Genomic DNA, 23289 nt, shown 5'->3' on the forward strand with positions numbered 1-23289 from the left:
CTCATTACTCCAAAATGCTACAGTTGCAGTCTAAACTTTTAAAGAAAAAAATGTTTAAAGACGACTTAATGACTCGGAAATTTCCGAGCACACAAAGGCAGCATTTGTGGCACGGTGCGCAATCTCGTTTCAAATCTCGCGATGCTGCAAGCATAGCCGACCCGCTAGTAGTGCTGTTGCCCCACCAGTGCAGGGAACAACAAACGGAGAGCAGACATGCTGAACCGCCAGTGCACGTAGGATCCTGCATGGACTGGTTTGTCCCGAGTTTATTGAAGAGCATTAAGTTATGACGGGAAGCATGTTTAAAATAGAACCTGTCTTTGGTAATTGAGTCGCAGAAATCACAGAATCTGTAAAATCAGTTGAAGAGAAATACTTGAGCCAGCCGGGTCTGACAGACAGCGTGTGGGAATGGCAGCTCCCCGGCCGATTAAAGGCATCCTGAAAAACAAGAACAGCGGGACAAACGTCAAATCGCTGCCCGACGAAGTACCGGGAGAGGAACAAGCCCCTGTACTCTCGGAAGATGACCAACAGTAAGTTTGCTGCTTCGCTGTCGTGAGGCTGGTAGACAGGTAACGATAGCTAGCTTAACACTTGTTAGCCTCTGTAACGTTACTCCCCTCTCAGGCTAACTGTAACGTAAAAGTCAGCCCCTCTAGCTGTTAGCTGTTAATGTTAGTCAGCAGAGTGTGCTGTCTGTTTGGAAACTTTCTGGTTCTGTCTTGAAACAATAAAATCGGTTGTCCTCCCCCTGTATAATCTCGATAGTGTGTGTAACCAGGAGCAAACATTTCCCGCTAGGTTTCGTTTGTCAGGTTAGCTTGTTCGCTAGCCGGTAATGTCAGAGTCACGACAGATAACAAACATTGTTAAAACACAAAACTCTTAACGTCAACCTGCTGAACCTAGTGGTAATCATGAAAAAAATATTAACAACTTTAAATAATGACGACCTCTAGACAACAATGACCATAAAAGGGCAAATTAACACCAAACGCGCTGTCATGTCCTCTGTATAACTTATGGTTTCCTCTGTCAGTAGTTTGGTGCGCTAGTTTAGGGACTGTGCGTTATTTATGAGAGCTGAAGAGGTGGCGCTAAATGGAGATATGTTTGTCGATTTGGCCTTTTGGAGGGAAAATCATCTGTTAATGGTTGTGTTTTGTATTTATTTTTAATACCATCAGATTCCCAAAAGTGGGTTTGAAAAGTAGGTTCATTGTTTCTTTATAAGGATTCAATTCAATTCAATTCAAAAAACTTTATTTGTCCCCAGGGGGCAATTCAAGGCACACAGAGCAGCATGACAAGCAATAAGGTAAAGATGAAAGTAAGAAGGAGAGAAAAAATAGAAAAAAAGATAATTTAAATATTTGTGAATATACAGTATATAGGTGAATAAAGTAGAATAATAATAATAATAATGATAATAATAATAATAATAAGGTGCATGTAAAGGAGGTAGATATTGAATTTTTTGCTGATATCTGATGTGCTGATATAAAAACAACTTATTTGGGCGATAACCAATACTGATATTGATATATCCTCTTTTTGATGTTCGTGATCATCAATTCTCTTCTGTAGTGGAATTAACATGTTATTCATGTTGTAGTGGCCACCAGCAGATGGAGCCATGAAATACAATGTTTTTAGTGTATGTAATATTCATTCATTGTGCAAATTAAGAAAAACACCTCAACTTAGGGTTGATGTTTTAAACATGTTTACTTTGTCAGTTTAAAAAATGGTTTGTGATAACTGCAATCATCAGTGTGTCGGCAGATTCCGATATGTCATTTTAAAGCCAATATCTGCTGATACCAGTGATGTGCCGATATTATCGTGCATCACTATTTCTTTAAAAATCTCCTAAAACTACACCATTTATCATAAATAGAGACTGTTAAATATGGTTATTTGTAGTGGTCGTGTATTTCACCCCAGTCACTCAGGGAAGCTTAAGGAAAATATTTGTAGGTCTGAGGAGGGTCATGATACAGAAAAATACCTGAAGTCATACCCCAGCCACCCCCAAATGTGATAAATACAATACAGTCCCTTACCTCTGTGTATGTCAGTAAGTGTTTTTAACACCCAGCACAGTGTGAGCTTTCTGTAAATTATAAACATTGACTAAAGATTTGATTTTTTTGCAATAAAAAGACATGTAAAGACATGTATGACAAACAGTACATTGTGAAGTAAATTCACAGCATCAAGATCTAGACCAACTAAAAGCCACATTTTAGGGCTCTAAACTAAGGGACCCTCCTGGCTAAGGGTTTGTCAGTGTAGATTACATTCGATATTCAAGTTATAACAACAACGATAAAGAACTACTCATAAACAGTAAAATGAACCCAAACAGTGAACCCTATAAGTGCTGGAAGTTTCCATAAACTATTGATTTTGATGAACTTTAAGGAAATTACTCCCTGTGCATCAGAGGTGAGTTTCCTGATATTTATAGGAACTTATGATTCTCTGTATTATATGTTTTTACATGTTTATCCATCATACACACTCAAATTCAGTGTTTTTTCTTCTCCCTGACACTAAGGCGTTGTTGTATTAGCTCTTTGGCTGTTTTAACTGTGTACTTTTTTAATACCAGACGCAGGCTGTCACTGACAAAGAGAAAGCTTATAAATATCAGTCGTGTCCAGGTCTTCACTGTGCCCTTATTGTGTTCAATTTTGTTAGTTTTTGTGAGTTATTCTGTGCAAGTTTATATCTTGAATAATAATCTAAACTTTAAAATAACAATTTCATTTAGTTTCTTCACAGAAATGATTGAAATCAGAGACATAGGTCTGTTCCACCAGGTTGGGAGCAGTGTATCAATGTGTTTGCAAAGCCTTCAATTAAAAATGAGAAAATATGTGTTTTCAAATACTTTGACAGGCTATGTGAGTCACTAAGATCGAAATCAGTCTAAACCAGCATCAGGCAAAGCAGAGCTGAGTGTAACCAAAGTTATATTTCTGGCAACAAACGCTTGCTGTTATATGTGACACTGACAACTGTGTAACAGGCCCTCGCTGGCACTGAAGCAGCAGCAGTCAGAGTCGAGAGAGGCAGCAGTCAGTGATAAACAAGATTACTCTGATCTGATAATCTTACACCCACCTCTTTTTAAGTGCTCCTACAAACATCTCATAAGACTGTGGTTGTATATTCACTTTTACCATTATAAATGATGTGAAATCCCCTACTTCCTGAACACATCTCCAGTGTCCTTTATTTAGTCAAGGCATCATTCAGATCAGAAATAAGTAACTTGCTTTGCTTGGGGGCCACAAGCAGCAGCCCCATACATGTCTCTAGGATTTTAGGAGGTTTCAAGGATTTTGGTATATTTCTAGAATTTTAGGACATTTCTAGGATTTTAGATTGTTTATCATTAATGGGATTTCTCCACTTGACCTTTTCTTTGATAAACAAACACTATTTTTATGCTGTTTTATGCACTCTGGCACCTTATTCTAAAAGTACAAAAATAATTCCTAGTGTTAATCAATTTGTTTTCATTGTGAATTAGAAAATGGTTGGGGGGTCCACCTGGCACTCTATCGGGGGCCAGATTTGGCCTGTGGGCCGTAAATTGAGTATCAGGGGACATCTGACCTTTCTTGGTATATATTCCATCCTGATGTTAGCCAGGATGATAGTTTGGCCCGCCCCACTTGCAGTAGAGGACGCCTGACTAAAATATCAAGCGTGTTCGATGGCAATGTGGATGCCTGAGATGAGGTCAAGAACATTACAGGGGAAGTAAATTTGGGTCTGCCAACAGTCTGTCAGTTTAGGGGAGTGACTAGGGCTGACATGCAGATTGTGAAAACTCACCTGGGACTGCTAAATCAGCTGTTCTGCTGTCTAATAGGTGCTCGGCCTCGGGCCAGAGTGACAACAGTTTGTGGTTGGTGTCTTTTTCTGGAGCCTTGCCTCCCGCCTATACATTGATATCATTCACGCTGACACTTTGGCCGTGGCAGTGAGACATAACGCTCAGATCACCCGTCGTGGTGCTCTGCTCTCCCACAGCCACCTCTCAGTCTCTCCTCTGCCCCCAGGAGGCTCTGGACATGCAGGACTCTCTGAGTAATGCTGTGCTGCTAAGTAAAGGAGATTTGCTGACATTTTGCCACGGCCTGATTGGTAAAAATAATACAAAAAAAAAACCAAACAAACACAAAACCTGCTAAAAATCAGCATTACTTAGTATCATTTGAATAGCTGTGGGTTTATGAAATTGTGAAAAAACACATTGCTGGATATTTTTAGCCATGTTTGTCATCTACAAACAGACCTTTGAGTAATTGGATTAAAAATGCCAGAGGTGAAAATGTACGAGTCTGCACTGGAAGTCGTCTAATGCTTAATGCGTTGCTGGTTCAAAAACCATCAGAGCACAAGGCACATCTGCTGCTTTAGGTAACAATAAAACGAGGGATATAGAAAAAAAAAAATCATGACATTGTTGACCAAATACCTTGATAATGATATTTTGACAATAAGGTAGGATTGGTGCTTTGACTAAATATTTACAAGATTTGTACAATGACCAAGTGGAAAAAGGCAAATAATAGAACAGCTAGAAAAGTGTGGTAGCGTTATAAATTACATTACTTTAACGTAATGCAGGAATCATCCAAGGAAAAGACAACACTTGGGCTATTATGATTTAGTCCCATATCATGATAGGGATATAATATCAGTACACAACATGAAACTATAAATAAAAAAAAACACTATTTGTTGTCAAAAACGGGATTTACAATACATTGTTGTGATAAAGTCTAAGAATTAAAAACACAAGAAGAAGATAACATAAGAAGCAGACTTTTAAGGCTTTACATGAATTAAAATTGGTCTGATTTACAGTCAGGATGATGAATTGATACCGCCCACCTGCCAAATGCTGCTAAATCTTTGATGCGAGCTGGAGAGCCTGCCCACTGGAACAGTTGGCTCACGCAGCATCATCAACTGAATCTATTAGTGGAATCATATTTATATTTTAATCCCTTTCAGATTAGCATGCATGATACAAGGTATAGTGTACAGTATTTAAAAAAAAACCCCAAACAACACCAAAAAGCATTGTGGTTATATTTTCCTTATGTCAGTTACTTTTGAGGGTAACCAGCCATTCTTCGGTTTGGTAAAGTTAAATTAACTAGCAGGTCTAGACATCAGCACCAGTCCTCTCTGAGCTGCAGCGTGAGAAATTAGGCCATTGGACGGCATTCCAGTCCCAACAGTGAATCGAGCTTTTTCTGTGTTGATACAAAAATAGTCTCTCTTTGAGTGACGAGGAAGTGGAGTCAAAAGAGTTTTCTGGAAGTATCCTGTGTGCAGCCAAGCACCAAATCCACCGAGAAGAACAAGGGCCAACCGTGCCGTGCCAAGCTGCCAGTGTCAGCTCTGAGTTTAAAGCAAATACACACTTAATCAGTCTGTATGCTTACAGAGCGCTCATGCTTTCAAATCTGTACATAAACCTATGCTGACATTTTATTTGCATACATATTTTTTAAAATTTCTTTCTTTGATTTTAATGATTTCATTAGATTTTATCAGCGCTTTGCATTTGCCAAATGTCGTTGAAATGACACTTTTTTGATAAAACAATGACCCTCCACTGTTATCCTCAGTCCAGTATGCTTAAACTTTGGCAGCTCTTGCCTGCACTGGCTTCCTGCATGCTAGAAAATTCTCTTGAAGCGATCCTTTTTTATTTTCCACAGAAAAACTAAAGATTGGCAAGCTTTATAGCTGCCATTGTTCAGCCCAGCAGTGCTCCTACTGAGCTTGACAACAGCATCAACGTGTTTTTCTTATCTGCCTTAATTGTGTTGAATAAGTCAGATTGCCTTCCCTGAAGATATCCTGAACTAGCTCTACAAATTTGATCAAACACCTGTTCATGTTTAAACAACTCAGCGTCCCTCCATGGATTTATAGGGAAAATGTGGACGTGAGAAAACTTGTTTATCACCTCTAAGATAGTGAAGAGACCCAAAACCTGCAGACATCAACGTAACTAAAGCTTAGTAGGGCGTCGTAAGACCTTGGTTACTTTTTTTTTCTTTTTTTTTTTTTTTTTTTTAACCCATTAGAGCCGTCACTTTTGTTACCTCTTCAATCAGCCACTATTATTTAGTTAACAGTGATGTATGGGCCGCACACCGATCATATATAATTCATGGATGCTTCCATGAAACTGAATCTCTCCTTCACTGTCTTGCCAGCCGTATCCTGACTGTGTGATGGACAGTTTGACTGGCAGGCAGCGAATCTGTGACTTTCCATAATGTGGATAGAAAAATACCACTCAGACATTTTACCCTCCTGTGTAAAGGTCAGTGGAGGTCAGCTGTGGGCTCAGTTAACCCTTGAAAACCTGGATCGACATCAGTTTACCAGTGCTGCGTTCAGAAGCCTATCACAGGCTATTTGACCATTTTGAACCTGAGAAAATTGGTTTTGAAAACATCAGGGAAAGAGGTTAGGATCGACTGGGCAAGAAATGTCCCGCGATTGCCAGAAATTAGTGGGTGACACTAGTTACCTAAAAATGGACTTTAAAAAAGAGGGAAGGATTATTTAAAAAAATGATCCAAACAATAAAGAAAAATGTCCAGAAAATATATATTTATAATCATAATAATTTACATTACATAAAAAATAAACTAAAATATATAAAATAAGCACTTTTTTTTAATGTCAGCACTTTTTTTAGGTGGATTTTCTTGTTTGTTTTTGGCCTTTTCCCCAGTTATTTTCAGAATTAAATTTTTGTGTAACTTTTTTTTTTGGGGGGGGGGGGCATATCTTATTAAGTTGCTTATTGCCTTCTCCCCATTTATTTGAAAGAAATCAAACCAGTTTGCTCAGGTTTCGAAGGGTTAATGAATATAATTCCTGTCTTGATGAGAAATCCGAAGTCAGAGTCAACATGTGTCTGAGCTCTTCTGGTCTGCAATGAGACGAAGCAATAACCGCTTTATGACATGGCAGTAAAACTCATTATTTCCCTCTGTATTATCGCCTGTGTTCCTGATACAGAGGTTTGTAGTGTCATAACACCTATGAGTGTAATTTTGTTAAAATGAAACATTTGATCTTTGAAATCATATGTTGATGTAGCTGCACTTATTTTGCCCTATTTGCCCAGTTTTAGGGAAAGGAATTATTAAAAGTTTATTGATACCAATGTCAACACTTCTGCTTATCAGTCTGATTCTTTATTGGTCCCCTGATTGATTCTTCAAAAAATACGCCTACACAGATTTTTCAATGTCAGTGCAACTGTTTTATTATCACTGAGTCTGAACACGCTGTAAAAACACAAAAAAACACTCATGTTGTCATCTAAAACACATGAAATGAGAAAATATTAAGACAGCCCTCATCTTCATTTAGGTTTTCTTTATTAGTTAAAGAAAAAAACGTGGTAAGCCTGCCTGTGTGGTGCTAATGTTATCATAACATATGATATCCACCCTTACTTAAAATGATCATTTTACAGGCATTACAGGCAGAGCTGTTATCGTTTTTCTTTGTGAAAAGAAGCAGTTCTATGGAAAGTTTCTTCCTCTCTGCCATGACTCCTTGTTGCAAGTTTCCTGCATTGTAGATGTGCAATCATTGTTTTGCAACGTCCAACCGTCAGAAAAACATGCCAGCATCAATAAAAGAAATTGATAAGCTTGGCGGCATATGTAAGATGGATCAGACAGTTTGGAACTGGTTGCCAGTTTCATCCCTACCCATCCTGTGATTCACATTACTGAGCAGTAGTTTAACTCATCAGTGCAGCAGTTAAAATCCCTTGCATATTTTGTGGAGGGCGTCTGCTTTTTTGTTGTTATGTCATGACCTTACTATGATGCCTGATGTAGTCAGAGAATTCAGTGTGCAGTCCCTCTTTATTACTCTGCTTTGAATCTTTGCTGATGCACTTTCTGAAGTCTGGACTCATGACAGGGACTTAAGAAACTGCTTTTAGTCCTAAATCTACTACTAGCCACTGCTGCCTGAGGAAGGAGCCAAAGGAGTAGTGGTTTTCACTAGAAAAAAGCAGAAAACCTCAAATTAGAAAAAGTAAAACAAACGTAACGTTGGCTCGTAAAGGGATGCAGGTCAGATTGATCCCCGTGCCTGGTGCTTATTTCCTTCCCTTGCTTGATGCCGTATGTGGAAGGAGTAAGTTTGTTCTGTGTTTTTTGACCAGCCGCAGTCTTCAGTGTAAAATAAGGAGGGCGTGCTGCTGTTACTGTTGGTGGGTTCAGTCAGTATCTGAGAGCACAGGGCTGGACCTTTCCTCACTCCCCTCTGACTATGCTACCTGATAGCACAGCTCAGCTCTCAGTGATGACTCACTCTATTTAATGAGTTTCCCTGAAGCGTTCTGTCGCCAGCTATTGACCATCACCAAGAGATAATCATCACATAAGAGGTACAGCTCTATATTTAGTGTGTGCTCGTAGTAGTTGTTTTTTTTTTCATGTAGCAGCGGCAGGTGCATCATCATTTCATCTCCGTTTTTGTGATGATTTTCTCTGAATGAGTGAGTGGACTGGAGTGGATTTAAGGGCAATAGCTGTTTGGCGGAAATAAAACACGATTGGCTGCCTCTGGGATGTGTTGTGTAACCGCACACTCTGTAGAGTGAAGCACTACAGACTCATTAACGCCTAACATCGTAACACACACTCTCCCAGATGTTACTCTGAGCTCTGCGCTGAGGAAGTTTCTGGAGTGATGTTTATCTCTCAGATCTGAGCTTTCTTTAGAAAAGTGTTGATGAAACTCTCACTGTCAGTCTTTGATTTTAGTCTCAAGGCAGTGTTCTGCCAAAGAGATTATTTTTCCTGTCTTGTCTCCTAAGTAGCAGGATATGAAAACTATCCTCTTTGAACAAAACTATAACATTAATTATTTTATATAAACTTGCGATTGGCTGGATCCAGATTAAAGCAAAACACGGTACTACTGTAATTGCAGATGTATGTACTCTCTTTGACATTTCGACTTTTGCACGTGTTCAGTTTCACAAACCACCCAACAAGGTAGCTAATTTTGTAGCATGAGGGTGCATGTTCAGTATGTTGGTCAAGGACATTTTATCAGGATGAACAACACTGGCTATTTGCTATCTGTTTACAGAGTGTTTTTCCCCCCAAACTGTAGGCCACCTTGCTGCTCATAAGCAGGCCAGCAGCTCATTACAGCACCAGCTCGTGTCAGCTAATGTGCCTGAGTCATGGCCAAAACCTTTTAAACTCAAATTCATTATTTGTTGCCCAAGTCTATTTTCCTTTTTTTTTTTTAAAGATGTAAGTCTAAAGTAGGGAAACAAAATTCCAGGAATATTCAAGGTGGAAACTTTAATTTCCAATTAATGGGCATTTAGGAGAAGACAATGAAAATGTAAGGGTTATTTGTTCAAGATGTATTTACCCTGTCCTTTAAAGCTATTACCATTTTCTAAGTAATCAAAACTTTAAACCCTTTTAATAGAAACAGCTTTAATAAAATGAGTTGACTCATTTAAAGTTAGTATGAACTTTCTTTGAACAACAAAAAATGAATGCTCAATGCAATGCATGGTTACATTTAAATTAAATTGGCATATTTTTAACCAAAACATGGCATGAGATCTAGTGTTGCTTTGTCATGTGAATGATTTTTATATCAGGATTGTATAACATTTCTAAAAATTCAGATGTTTAAGGGATTAAGCTTGTCAGATATTCTGGATCCTTTGCAATCCTCGTCCAGTGAGGTGTTTCTGTTTTTTAACCTCATGTCTTTGATGTAAATAGGGTGGACAAAAACCACACAGTTGAATCTATATGTCCTTGAAGCAAAAACTTAAATTAGCAGATGTCATGAAGGTAGGGTTTACTGCAGGACTCTTAAATTAGGCTGCATTCATTTTAGCAAGTTATACCTATTAAACTGGCAAATCTCCCCGCCCATCCACTTTTTAGCTGTTAATGCAGGCGCATGCAAGCTTGTTAAATAAAGCTAAATACCAAAGAAAACTGGGAGTCACAGTTTGTGTAGCAACCAGGCAAATCTCAGCCCGGCCCAGCATCCACAACAAAATTGATTGCCTTATTGACAAACCTGTGCGTGTGTGTGTGTGTGTGTGTGTGTGTGTGTGTGTGTGTGTGTGTGTGTGTGTGTGTGTGTGTGTGTCTGTGTGTGTGTGTGTGTCTGTGTGTGTGTGTCTGTGTCTGTGCTGATGCTTCCTGCAGGTGCTTAGATGGTGCAGGCTGCAACACGTATACTGTATACTCTTATCTTCGTTCTCAAGAAGTTTATGTTAGTGGAGAGTTTTCCACACAGGAAATTAACTAGAAAGAATATTAAAATTTATACGTAATACTTGATCTGATTTTCAGCTATGGGACAGAGAGTAATATGGTGTTTTTGCCAGGTCTGTGTGGCTCAGGTCTTTTTTGAGTGAGAGGCGTAGGGGAGCTCTGCAGGCAGTGGATTTAGCATCTCTCCTGTTTCTCATCCCCTGCCTGTCTCCCATGATCCCCGACCTTTTGTTCAATGAACAAGGTTGGGACTGATGTACAGCATCTTGGCAGGAGAGGCTCAGAGAACAGAGGTGTTTTTACCCAGATAACTCCCAAGAGCCCCTGGATTTATAGCTTTAGGTTTCATCTTAGCTTGGAAATTAAAAGGATTAAATAAAGTGTGAAAAAAGAAGTAAACATTGTGCTAATTTGATGGCGAGGACAGCACAGGCAAAATCAAGTAGGGCTACTGAGGGACATCAAATCTCAATAAGATGAAAACTACAGTACAACACAATTCACAGCAAAAAAAAAAAACAATGGCAGCTGAATGACACCTTTTTCCCCTGTGACTTAAAACAAATATTTCCACTTCCTGTCTCCTGAACTTGAATGGCAGGTGTTCTCTTTTTATCCTCTCGACCAAAATGTCTCATTTGGTGCTGATTTGGTCTTTGTTTTTGTTCATTTCCTCTGAGGATTTGAAAGGACAGCAAGGATTAGAGTAATTTTGAACAAAAAAGCCCTGGTGGAGAATGCAGAGGTGACAGCCTTATTCCTCCGATGAGAATTGAACCATTTGGGGATTATGAACAGGTGTGTTTCCGAGAGGTGGAACAAAAACCAACTCGAGAAAAAAAAAAAACACAATTGTACCAAATCAGACTGTTGTTTGACTTTTGACCTCATTCACTCACAGCTGATCAGACTGAGCTCTCACTCAGACCCTTACTCACATCCGTCATGGATTACCTTGACACGAAAGCAAATAGCATGTCACATCCAGAAAGTCTTCAGAAATTGGTGCCGATGACATTTCCGGGCTTTTTCATCTGTGTTCCCAAAATATGCAGTCTGAGTGCAAAGTGGGGCACGCTCAGTCCTAGATTAAATCTGTCCGCACGTCTCCCTGGAGGAATCTGTGAGTGGGGAGCTGGTTGTCCAAATGGACTGTCTGTCCATTTAGCCCTCATTTTCTTCTCACCGTGTTTTCTTTGATCTTTTTACAGGAAGAAATCCACAAAGTGGGATGAAATGAACATCCTGGCCACGTACCATCCGGCTGACAAAGACTATGGCCTGATGAAGATAGATGAGCCCAGCACACCTTACAACAGGTCAGTTGATCTTTAAACCATTTTTACAATATTTTAATGATCAGATATCTACCAGTGTCGACAGTAAAGTTTTCAGTAGGAGACAGATCACCAGTACATAACATTTCGAGAGAAGAATCCTCTGTTGTTACGGCTGGCGCCACTAAATTTGGTAGAATGATACTCGGGTATTAGAAATCAACTAAACACCCTAAAAGGGGAAAAAAAGGGTCAATTATATGGCAAAAACTGCCTCATATGAATCTACGCTGGACAGGATGACTGACAGAAACCACAAGGAACCAAACTGGGTTTTTTTTTTTTTTTGAATTATATTACACGGTCTGAAAACCCTGAAATATGACTGTTGTTCTGTCTCCCTCTTCCTATTTTTTTATTTATTTCATTTTTATTTTATTTATCCATTTTTGTCTCCATGTATTTAGTTGTTTTGGGGGGATTTTGACTTTTGTTCAGTCCTCACTTGTACAGATCTCCTTTATTCTGTAGCCATTTGATTTATTTATTTATTTAAATTGTTTCCAATGGAATATCTCATCTGATGTGTCAACCTGTTATGTATCGACCCATTCAGAAAAAAAAGGGGGTGATATTTACTTCCATTGAGAATACATGTGTAACACCACAGAATCTAGCCTTAAAATGATCATGTAGCCAGTTTAGAGGTGTAACCCGTGCCGGTGTAAGAGAGTTGAGTTGGTGTGTGTCTGAGCAGGTTTGTAATCCAATACGCGAGGCTGCCGCAGCGAAGGTCACTCTTGTCACAGACCTTTCCTCGTTCTCTCCTCGTGCTCCTCTTTCCTGTCTGTGTTTTCCTCTGTGCTCTTCTTCCTCTCTACCCTTTTCCCCTCTTTCAGTCTGTCTCCATAGCTGTCTGCTTCTGTTTATTTCCGTTTTGTCCTCTCCTTGTTGACCCCCCCACTCGCCTCATTTTCGGCTTATCTTTACTCAGTTAATGTCTCTCTTTCAGGATGGTGGGGGATGACGATGATGAAGGGGCACTGAGTGACTCGGATGGCCACGGTGGACTCACAGCTGACGACCTGGCATCGAAGTAAGAAGTGTGAATGGAAGGAAACAAAAGTACAGAGGTAGAAAGGGGGAAAGAAATTAGGTTGACTGCTGGAACAACTCTGGTGCATTTCAGTTTTTTGTTGCTCTGTAGCTGCGGTGCAGTGCATAGCGTGTTAGGTTTATAGTGAAGCAGAAATGTAGCCTCGAAGTGGGAGAAAAATCGTTTGTGTTCTCAGGTGTAGCTCACATATGCCACACCTGAACACACTCACCAATGCCCTTGTCCTCCAGCAAGAATGTGTCAGAGCTGATAAGAGTGTTTTTACTGTACAGCCTCTGACGTCCCCGAAGACACTCAGTGACCGCTCCACCGCAGCATTACACAAAGAAATATTAAAGGGCTGCAGTGCCAAAGAAGCTGCATTACTGTTGTTGTGGGTCATTGTCTTCTACGGTGGCCAAAACATTTCCATTAGGAGAAACCTGCTGCAGTCTCAGAAATTATGTCAATTTAAAAAAAAAAACAAAAACAACAAAAAACTGAAAAATCCAGAACAAATACATGAACAGAGACGTGCTGCAGAGGAAAACATGCTGCAGAAAGCCAAAACAAAGACATCAACAGCAAACACACTGAAAAAATGCAAAGTTAAAAACACATAAATCACGAAACCAAAGACTTTTTTAAGTGAACATTTATTTATTACACAGTGCACAAAGGAGATGGACAGTGAGCATTTTTTGGCATTTAGACCCCATTGTGTATATATTTAGGGGGTAGAGATAGTGGGATGCAGAGCAGTATTTGGCAGTGGTTGTGCTTAAGACTGGAGGTGAATGGGGTGGAGAAGAGTCTTGTTCGTTGGTCCTGAAATTACAGCAGACTGCAGCAGAAAGGGAGAACGGTTTTAAATTTGACAGCAACAGTATGATTGGCTTATGGAGATTGTGGCAAAATCTGGCTAGATTAATTTAGTGATGCCCATAGTCAGCCAAAAAAAACACTCTCAATTGAAAATCAAAAAGCAAGAGGTCTTGAGAATTTCTGTTGTGTTGCTGGATTTCTACAAGCAGTTTTTTTTAGATTTTTTGTGGTATTTTTGTTTCTGTTTCTGTTTGTTGTTTTATTTCTTTTTTTTTTTTGAATTTTGCAACATGTTTTTTTAAGAATTGGCATCATTTTTTAAGAATTGGCTGAATCTGCAGCATGTTTCTCCTATAGAAATTTTTTAGGCCGTTGTAGCACGTCTGCCCTTATGGGTCACCGGATCTTTCCATGGAAACATGAATGGATTTATCCCTAGACTTCATTTTCTTATTTTCTTAACCATTATATCGTGGGATAAAGGTAGCTGTAACCTCCCAGTTAGTGATGTTGTAACAGCGCAGCTGCTCAGCTGCAGCCTCCAGGTCAGAGTTGTCCAGGCAGAAAGTTGTATAGACACACACACTTAAATACACACAGGATGCAGACACAGTGGGCAGTGGACTCACTCCCAGACTGCACTGCAGCCTTGGACAATGCCTCAGGCTGGGCTTACTAAATGCACGCTGAAAAATTTCTTCCTTTTACCTCTAAAAGAGAATTGCACGGGGAGAACCTTTTGTAAAGGTTAGCAGTATGCCCAAAACTACATTAAATTTGGCGTGTCCTCAGACTGCTCACTATAAACAGCTGTATGGGTCACTGCAGGTCTGCTCAGTCAGTGGGTTGAAAAGTTCCCATGCGGACATGTCCTTAAATGATTATGTTTTCATTTCAGTTTGTTCTAATTTAGAAACGCACCTGTAGAGGAGCAAATCTCTGTTAAATTGTGTTCATAACATACACACAATCATTATAACATGAATCATAAACCAAACAGACATAATGAAACCTGCGGTACTGTGGGAGTTCAGCAGCGCGCTGTGTGTGGTTTTTCATGGAAATGCTTCCTGCATTTTTTACTCTCAGCAACAGCAGCCGATCAACAAACAATGGGTTTAAGGGTGTTTCCCATCAGGGAGGATTTCAGGGACAAACAGTCATGCGATGTGCGTAGTAGCTTTAAATCACATGAGCTGTTAGTACTACACATTTGCTGCTCAGCAGCTCTAGAAAGATAGCAATTTTCTGCGATACATTATGTCCTAAAGCAAATGTCACTCTGCTTTCACGCAGTGTCACAGTGAAATAGTATTTAACAAATCTAAGATAATAGACTTTACACTGAGCAGTCTGCATTTTGAATATACTCATTATCAATGACAATTTGCTGCAGTTTATACAGAGCATCTAAGACAGAAAACATCTTGATAAAGATTCCTTTTTTTCATTCATCCATTTTACAAACCTCTTGTGGAGAGTGCAAAGGGTCAGAGCCAGGTCAAAGTCAGCTCAGATGTAAACAGTACTTGTGCATTACCACAGTGTTCTCATCTCTGAAAACTGTCAAGTCTTTTCAAACTGAAAAACATCCTGTATGAAACTTATTTGGATACAGAAAGTTAACATGTCATCTCTGGGAGCAATTTATGGAAAAAAGGAAGTGAACTACATTTTTTCAGGGTTGTAATGGCACACAGAAGTCACAGTTCGGTTTATACCTCACTTCAGGAGTCATGATTCCGGCTTTGCTATTTTATTTGCGCTCACCAAAGTGTGACTAACTTGCATCCCAATCTACTTGTCGTGCTAAATTGCTGGTATATGTTGCTTATGGTATTCAACTAAAGGTTTCCGGGTAAAACTTACACTTGTGAACTTTGGTTCCACATTACATGCATCTGTCTGCATACCATGAATTCTGCATGTTGCTGCCTGCACTAGACAGTCGGTAGGGTATAAAAACACAGGCTGTAACAGTCTTATATCATATTTAAGAAAAAAAAAAAAACACATAATTACAAACATATGTCTAGTTAACAACTTCACAATGCTAAACCAGGGTTCCCGCGGCTTCTTAAAAAGTCTTAAAGGGTATTGAATTCATTAGTCTTAATTATAAGGCCTTAGTTGGTATTAAAATGTTTTAAATCAGTCTTTCAAAAATCTTAGAAATGCTTTATTGATTGGGTTTTATTGATTTTTTTCGGACATTGCATCGTAACATTTCAAATAACATCTTTTATTTTATTTTTATTATTAATAATATTTTTTAAAATATATAGAATTTACCAAAAATCCATGAATCCATGAACGTCTCCAAAAAAGTCATGTTATATGATAAATACAAAATTGTCCCTAAACTTAAGTAATAGTTGTCAAATCATATTTTCCTTTTCTTCAGTTTTGGTTTTTGTAACATTGATCATACATCGAATTCCATGCGGCATTATAAAGTCTTAAAACTTGCCTTAAGCTGTAGGAGCCCCCTGTGTTAAGAAATGTGTATCTGCCACTCAGAGCCGTTTTCTGGATGGCAGTCGGAGCTTGAGAAGTGTATTTGCTGTGGGCCATCGCGCTTACATAAGAGCATTGATGCAGCGATGGGATGAGCTAGTTTGAGTGTGTGCGCCACAGAGAGGATAGTGATTAGCTCCAGGCTTGCAAGTCAATTAGCCGCCTTTGTTTACTTCCACACAAGAGTGCCTTCCATTGTTTAACACTTAAACCTACAGACAGTACAACAGCTGCTCTTTTCCTCTGTCTGCTCGTTGTTTAATCTCTCCAACATCCGCACAGTCTCGTCTCTCATCCATCACTTAACTTAGATTTACTTAACTAAGACCTTCTCTCCATCTTCCTGTCCACCTTTGTCCGCCTTTGATATCTGATACCTTTACTGGTGCATTTAGAAACTGCAGGGAAAGTTCTTCCTGGGTGAATCAGGCCAGTTAGTTGGAGAGCAGTAGTACAGTAAATGGGAGCTTCCCCGGGGCCGTTGCACCGATTTACTACCATCCGCTGAGCCGTGAACCATTATTCATTTTGTCCTCTGCTGTTAAAGCTCTCTGTGAGTGTGAGAGATGGAGATAGTAACTCTTGTTATTTTTGTCCTCATGCTCGAGTACTCGCACACGCTCACATCTCTTCACTCTCCCTGTGCCTACTCTCTCCTCCCCCTAGTCTAATATCACTCCATCTGTCTTCCTCCTGTGTCTGTTTCCCTCCACAGAAAGCCTTTTCACAATATTTTTAATATCTCCGCTATGACTTTAGGTGGAGCTATTTTCTATTCTGTCATGTACGCATCTAATATGGAAATATGTATTGAATGATCTTGTTTTTAATTGATTGAAATTTCTCATTAACTTGTTTCATGTCCCTTCCTTTCTGTTTTTATTGTCTTTTCAAGGCTGGTGGCAGCTGAGGGCTCAGAGCCTCGCTTCATGAAGGAAGAGGAAGAAGAGGAAGAGAGCAGTGAGGAGGAAGAGGAGCTGACTCCTGAAGAACAAGGTAAACATGGAGATTCTTTCCTTTTTCTTTCTGATTGATCATATTCATACCCACTAGTGCCTTCATTTATTAAGTCTGACTGGCAAATTCATAAAAGGGTTGCAGACCTTTTGCAGCCGCTAAACCAGCACAAGTAAGACAAAAGAAACCATGTAATACTCAAAGCACTTGCAAAGGGTGAAATGCATAATGTGTTGGTGCTACTTTGATATTTGCATGCATTTAAATTAAGTAACACGCATGCATTTGGTGCAAAATTGGCCTCTTTGTATACAAAACAGCCTAATTGCAAAAATGGTCCAGTTCACAAAGATCAGTGCTAATAGCCACACACAGTTATGGTGAAATTATTAGCATCTTTAGAGAGCTGGTGGCAACTGAAGCACACCGACAGACTGGAATATTAAATACCAAATGTGATTTCTCTCTGTCATGTTTAAATTCCTTGCCTGAGGTTTTAAGGAATGCCTCTTCATGTCGTCGGGCAGGACCTTTATCTTGCAATCTTAACATTTCAGTTTTCTTTTTTCTCTCTTTTTCTCTCTTGCTCTGCCTTCTACCTTCTTATACCTTGCCACATGCAATTCCAAATGTGAAAAAGGCAAACTGTACTCAGCTGCAAAACTTTATGGGCATAATTTTGTGTTGTAATATCATAAGCATAATATCTCATTTGAATCTGACCTTGAGACTGGACAGGTAGCGTTTGCAAATGATGCTCAATTCATGGTGCTCTCAGCAGCTGCAATGCATTCTCTGTAAAGTCGTCCCTCACTGTAATAAAATCACGTTATCCCATGGTTCACCTGGTTATTTTTACCCTCCACCTTTACACAAAGTGTCCCCTGCAGCTGTGAGGGCGACTAAATGCAGAGTGACAGTGCAGGGTGAAGTGCTGGCGGAGAGGGATCTGTTTTGGAAAGGGCTCCAGTGTTCTGTGTGCTCTTTTAAGACAGACACGCGCCCACGCTGTGTCGGTATGCTTTTGACCGTTCCCTGACCTTGCCCCTCTGCATGCACTCTTCCATCTTTCTCTACATTTCTGTCTCAGATACAGAGATGAGAGTTGAGTTGCAGAGCCCAGTCATACACATTGTAGAATTTTAACAAGTTTCCATGCTTGTTTTTTTTTTTTTAACAATGCAGGTAAAAGCAAGAGAACAGTCCAGAAAATGAAAATCTGATCAATGTAATCCAACTGCAGAGCTTGGGCTCAGCAGTTTTTAACATTCAGTTGTAGATATCCAACTTGTGCCACCTATAGGAAAACTAACATCACTTTTAAAGCTGCAGATGATTCAGGTTGAAGGAGAATGCAAGAATGTTTACAATAAATATGTTCTGATGTTTTGTTTTTCTGTCAACCCAAAATGCAGCACATACTCTGTAAGCAGATTATATAGGCAGTGTTGAGTACCTTTAAAAAGTCTTTGAGTAATAGCATGTGTTCAGGCCGACCCCTAGCTCACCTGGTAGAGTGTACACCCCGTATGTATAATAGCTTAAAATTCTACATGTTGCTTTTGGCAAATTAAAGCAATTTCAAAACTGTCTTCCCTCCGCAGCCAAAAAGAAGCATTTTCAGATGATGAGGAAGATGCACTACAATGAGGCCATGAACATCAAGCTGGCCCGGCAGCTCATCGCCAGTGAGCTAGAAGAGGACGAGGATGCAGACGAAGAGATGACGGACGACACAGAAGAGGCGAGGCAGGACACAGAGGAGACGGAGGAGATCAGTGTTGACCCGCCGCAGGAAGGTAAGGACAGGGAGACTGTGTTGCTGTGCACGTCCAGATGAATAATTTGGACCGTTTCCAGGCCAACAGTTTTTCAGAACGTGTAAAGAGGTGTAGTGGGTGTAGTACACCTTGCAAAATATTGCTGAAGTGAAGAGGTTCATAAATAATGTTTTTGCACAACGATGCACGCTGTCAGAGTGGATGTCATTGCATTTAACAGCTGGCTGCTTTTTGTTTGTGCCGCCCTGTGCGTCAGTTACTGGCAAAGCTGCGCATCAGGAGTTTCCAGTGTTTTTAAATGACGCACCATTATAACTTTTATAAGTACTTGTCATCATTAATCACATAATGATCTGGAATGTGTGCGACGATTAGTTGATTAGATTATTGAACATTGCTACTCTTGCTAGTCACAACCAGAATTACTAGTCGGTTAAATTTATCAAAACACTGAGAAAAGAGGGGGAGGATTTTGGAGCAGCATGCGAGACTAAACCAGCTGCTCTGATCATCAACGATGCTCTCGCCCTCTCTCTTTCACACACACGGAAAGCAGAAAATATAAGCAGAAAATATGTTTGAACCTCACACACACCTGATGTCTTCTTGCTAGGCTAAACATGAGTGGTTTTTTTTTTGGGCGCACAATAGATCCCGACAAGCGTGGACAATTGTGTGTGTTTGTGTGTGTCAATTTGCATCCACACACCCATACATGAGAGTTACCACATGAATGTGTGTGAGTTGTGATGAGTCTGGATGTCAAACACACTGTAGATATATGTTACTAGTTAACTTTTATTTGTTGTTGTCTTGTTTTGTGGGATAATGTGTAATATTCATAATGCACGATGCAAAGTGCCACACTTTTACTTTATAGATTCAATTTTACTCAATCTGACTGTTTTCTGAGTGTTTTCCTACTTTTAGATAACTAGTCTAAGTTTGAATTTGTGTTTAAACATTTAGCCTTACAGTGCATCGGGCATAGCTAATAATTTTGCATAACAAAAAGCATTTAGACTGACTCTAATACAGCAAGATTTTGACTGGCTTCTTTATGCAGTAATTAGTTCTTTGTCAAACTTAAAATATACAATTACTGAGTATTCAGTTTGGAAAATAATAAGACAAAATAAGACGAAAGATTCCATAAATCAAAAAACTACATTTGAACCCAGAGGTAAATCAAAAATAAAAAAGCTGTAGTTTGAGAATAAAACACTTGAGGGCAAAAACAAACTTTCTGATACTGCAGACAATTGTACTTGAAGATACTAGATGTCAAGTTTTATTTCTGGAGGAGATACAACCCATTTTTCATCACAGTGTTTTTCAATTTCCCCCAGATAGACTATTTGGAAGATCAAAGTACAAAGAGCAGAAGATCATTTGGGGGAATATTACATTTCTATTTTTTTCCATCTCAATCTGTCTCTCTATTCTCACGTCTGCCTGCCTGTTTTGTCTCGTTTGTCCTCCAGCTGATTCTCTGGACTCGTAGATGAGGTTTCTCCCACCTTGAGCCTGTGTGTCGGCTCCAGATCCAGACAGACAATGCCGCTGCGCTGTGTGTTTTTAACGCTGGGCCGCACAGCAGACACCGCTTCACCACCCATATAACGAACCTCAGCAGCCAATAACCTCCCGGTCACCTGTCTCTGTCTCCACTGTTCCTTAGAACTGCGCAGTATAACCATCAGACACTCTGGTTTTTAACTCCCTGAATCAGTACAACACAAGAAAAGACTGTTGCTCCTTCCTCCTCCTTCTCCTCCCTGCTCCTGTTGCCAAGAACTTCCCCCTCCTTCCTCCTCTGGACTGCCATCGCACTGAAGAATATGTGATTCTGACCCTGAAAGCAGGATCAAGGCCTTGTTAAAACAAAAAAAAAAAAAAAACACTGCTGGATACAGGACTCCCATCTGGCCGCTCCACAGTCCGTCTGCAGGCCACAGAGGCGGTACGTCAGCCCTGGAGGAAGCCAGGGGAAACCCCACGGCCTCACTAAAGGCATATCTGAGACATGACGACGGCGCTATACTGAGTGCACTAAAGACGGCTTTTATTTTGTTTTGCTTTGTGACCCACCACTATGTTGAATTTTCTTTCCTTCTTCAGTCCTTTTTGTGATAGAAATTGGACACCGTGACGACCAGTTTTTGTTTTTTTTTACCTGGTAAGTCAGGTAAGACATACATAATGACATAATAGCGTTATGATAATTTGGGAACAAAAACATCCAAATTTGACATCATAAAACCAATATTACAAACCATGAGTTGACACATGTATGCTGCGGTGTCTCATTTTAATGCTCTCAACCGTATGACTTCATGCTTAAAGGTCCAGACACACCGAACTGACGTCGAAGAACTAGCAGCAACGAAAGCTGACTGCTGCGTTTTTTCATGTCATCTCACATCGCCTGTCGGTCAAAAAAAAGTTGCACTTGAACACACCGCAAAGACGCTAACTTACAGCCAACAAGCACACACATTCTCCCCCCGCGTGAGAGGAAAAAACTCGTCATACCAGCAGACGGTGGTTGTCTGTAATCGTCATTTAAAAAAGGGAAAACCGGAAGACCGTCTTGATGCTAGTTATCCAGTTAGCACATTAACAGCACAATCCAGTGTTGAAAGAACAAAGCATACGAGCTCAAGAACTAAAGACAAACAATATACAAAGTTTTCAACATTCATTCAACATGCTGAATCGGCTGAGAAAAAGCAGAAAAGGGCCAACGGTGCCGGAAACACTACAGCGACGAGTGCAACAGACGCGAAACATTGACCGACAGCCGGCTTGGTGTGTCAGGGCCTTAAGATCAACAGCAGATTATAAGTATTATATTCGCGCTTTGCCCAAGCACTTCTTATTTAAATTCTCTCTTTACAAGCAAGGACACCACACCAAACCTCATTTAAAATTCTGGCAATTAAAAAAAACATATATACCTCATGGAAAGAAACTGTAAACTTAAAAAAAAAAAAAAAATCAATTTCTAAATTTGGCATATAGTTTGTCCCTTTATAGTTAAAAAAAAAATCAAATAAAAAAATCTGCATTTAAATTCAATTACGTGAGAAGATTGCAGGACTAGCAGCTATTAAACACTTCAAAACGTTCAGTCAAGACTGAGTCAGTTTCTCCTGGCCACAGCAGTGAGGTAATAAAACTGGCACTTAAACATTTTAAGTCTTTACGATTGCAGGAGGGACTGTGTCGAAGTCCCACAATGTGTGCTACTGATAAACAGGACAGTGTCCCGTCTTTAACAAGCTACGGTTTTAAGCAGTGAGCTTTTATGTAGATCTGACACAGAAGAAACAGGCTCAATGCTCTCGCTCACATAATTTGTGTAGTTGACTTCTCATCGTATGAGAACGTCACCAGATCATCTGAGGAAGGTACAATCATCTAGTTTGAGTTTTAATTTCTCACTTGGCGTCATCACTTTATTTAATGTTGTTGGATCTACTTGAGCGTCCTGTCCGACGCAGCTTGGGAATGTTCAAGTTAAAGTTGTTGTCGATGCTACTGACTTTAGTTATAGCAGATGTTGGTGGTGAGGTTAACCACTAAAGCTTATTGGAGGCGTTTTAAGGATTTTTGTGATGTCTGGGGTTCCTACGAGTGTTGGAAAGTTACTAAGTCTTAAAGTTGTTGTCTGTCAGCGTCCGGGGATTTGTCCACAGCTACACACGGTATGACTTCACTAGTCGAATGAAGAGAGAAATGTCTGTAGGAACCCTGAGTATGTCTTGTGTTGTGATCTCTTAATTTTCTCTGACCCTTTAATTTCTCACTGTGATTGAAAGTGTTGAGCTCGGCATTTTGAAAATACAAAAGATCATAAACCGACTTCTGCAAACGTCCCTTTGCAGTTAATTTTGTTCTTGTAGTTTAGTATTTGGTGGCGTTTGATCTCCATGACAGAGTTTAAAGAATCTTCCTTTAGGCCATTTCCCCCAACCAACACGCTCGAGCAGTTAATGATCACACGATTATTGTAAAGAAACACGAGGAGACGGTTCACTGAATTTGTGAACAGAGAGAAAAGACAGCTGCAGAGAAGCTGAAGTGATCTGTTTATGTTCTCACTTAAGACAAAAGGACAAAATTGTCCTAAAAATGACTGACGTGATCGCCCTGTTGGTGGTTATTACCTGTCAAATGTGCCTCTTATGTATTTATGTACATGTGTGTAAAATGAACAGGCTATGCTCCATGTTACTGTTTTTCTGCCTCACGTGTCCACTGAGTTGCTTTTTTTGTTTTTCGCACCTCCTCTGCCCCGCTTGTTTTGTTTTTGAACAATAGCGGACTGTTAAGCTCTGAGTGTCTCTCTCAAAAATGACGCCGGGTGTTAAATCTACACGTTTTTTGTATTTCCAGTATGCATGTCCTTTATCATCAGATTGTGTGTATTCTGTTTCGTTTTCATCTCCGATCATTAAACAAATGTTGTTAGGAACTAA

The 23289-nt window shown here is 39.8% G+C and overlaps 1 protein-coding gene across 1 annotated transcript; it reads left to right on the plus strand.

Moving 5' to 3' along the window:
• The first annotated feature begins 200 nt into the window (after positions 1-200).
• On the plus strand, positions 201-23289 carry ppp1r2 (protein phosphatase 1, regulatory (inhibitor) subunit 2). The gene is made up of 6 exons (XM_042483841.1): positions 201-539; positions 11564-11671; positions 12642-12725; positions 16963-17063; positions 18629-18823; positions 20290-23289. Exons 1-6 carry the CDS (start codon positions 415-417, stop codon positions 20307-20309), a joined length of 633 nt encoding a protein of 210 aa, XP_042339775.1. The 5' UTR covers positions 201-414; the 3' UTR covers positions 20310-23289.

The sequence above is a fragment of the Plectropomus leopardus genome, chromosome 3, assembly GCF_008729295.1.
Source record: "Plectropomus leopardus isolate mb chromosome 3, YSFRI_Pleo_2.0, whole genome shotgun sequence".
Taxonomy (NCBI): domain Eukaryota; kingdom Metazoa; phylum Chordata; class Actinopteri; order Perciformes; family Serranidae; genus Plectropomus; species Plectropomus leopardus.

Excerpts from the sequence above, each read along its gene's own strand:
- ppp1r2 (XM_042483841.1), top strand. The coding sequence starts at position 415 with ATGGCAGCTCCCCGGCCGATTAAAGGCATCCTGAAAAACAAGAACAGC. Across the intron at positions 540-11,563 it reads CTCTCGGAAGATGACCAACA|GAAGAAATCCACAAAGTGGG; the intron begins GTAAGTTTGCTG and ends ATCTTTTTACAG. Across the intron at positions 11,672-12,641 it reads CCCAGCACACCTTACAACAG|GATGGTGGGGGATGACGATG; the intron begins GTCAGTTGATCT and ends TCTCTCTTTCAG.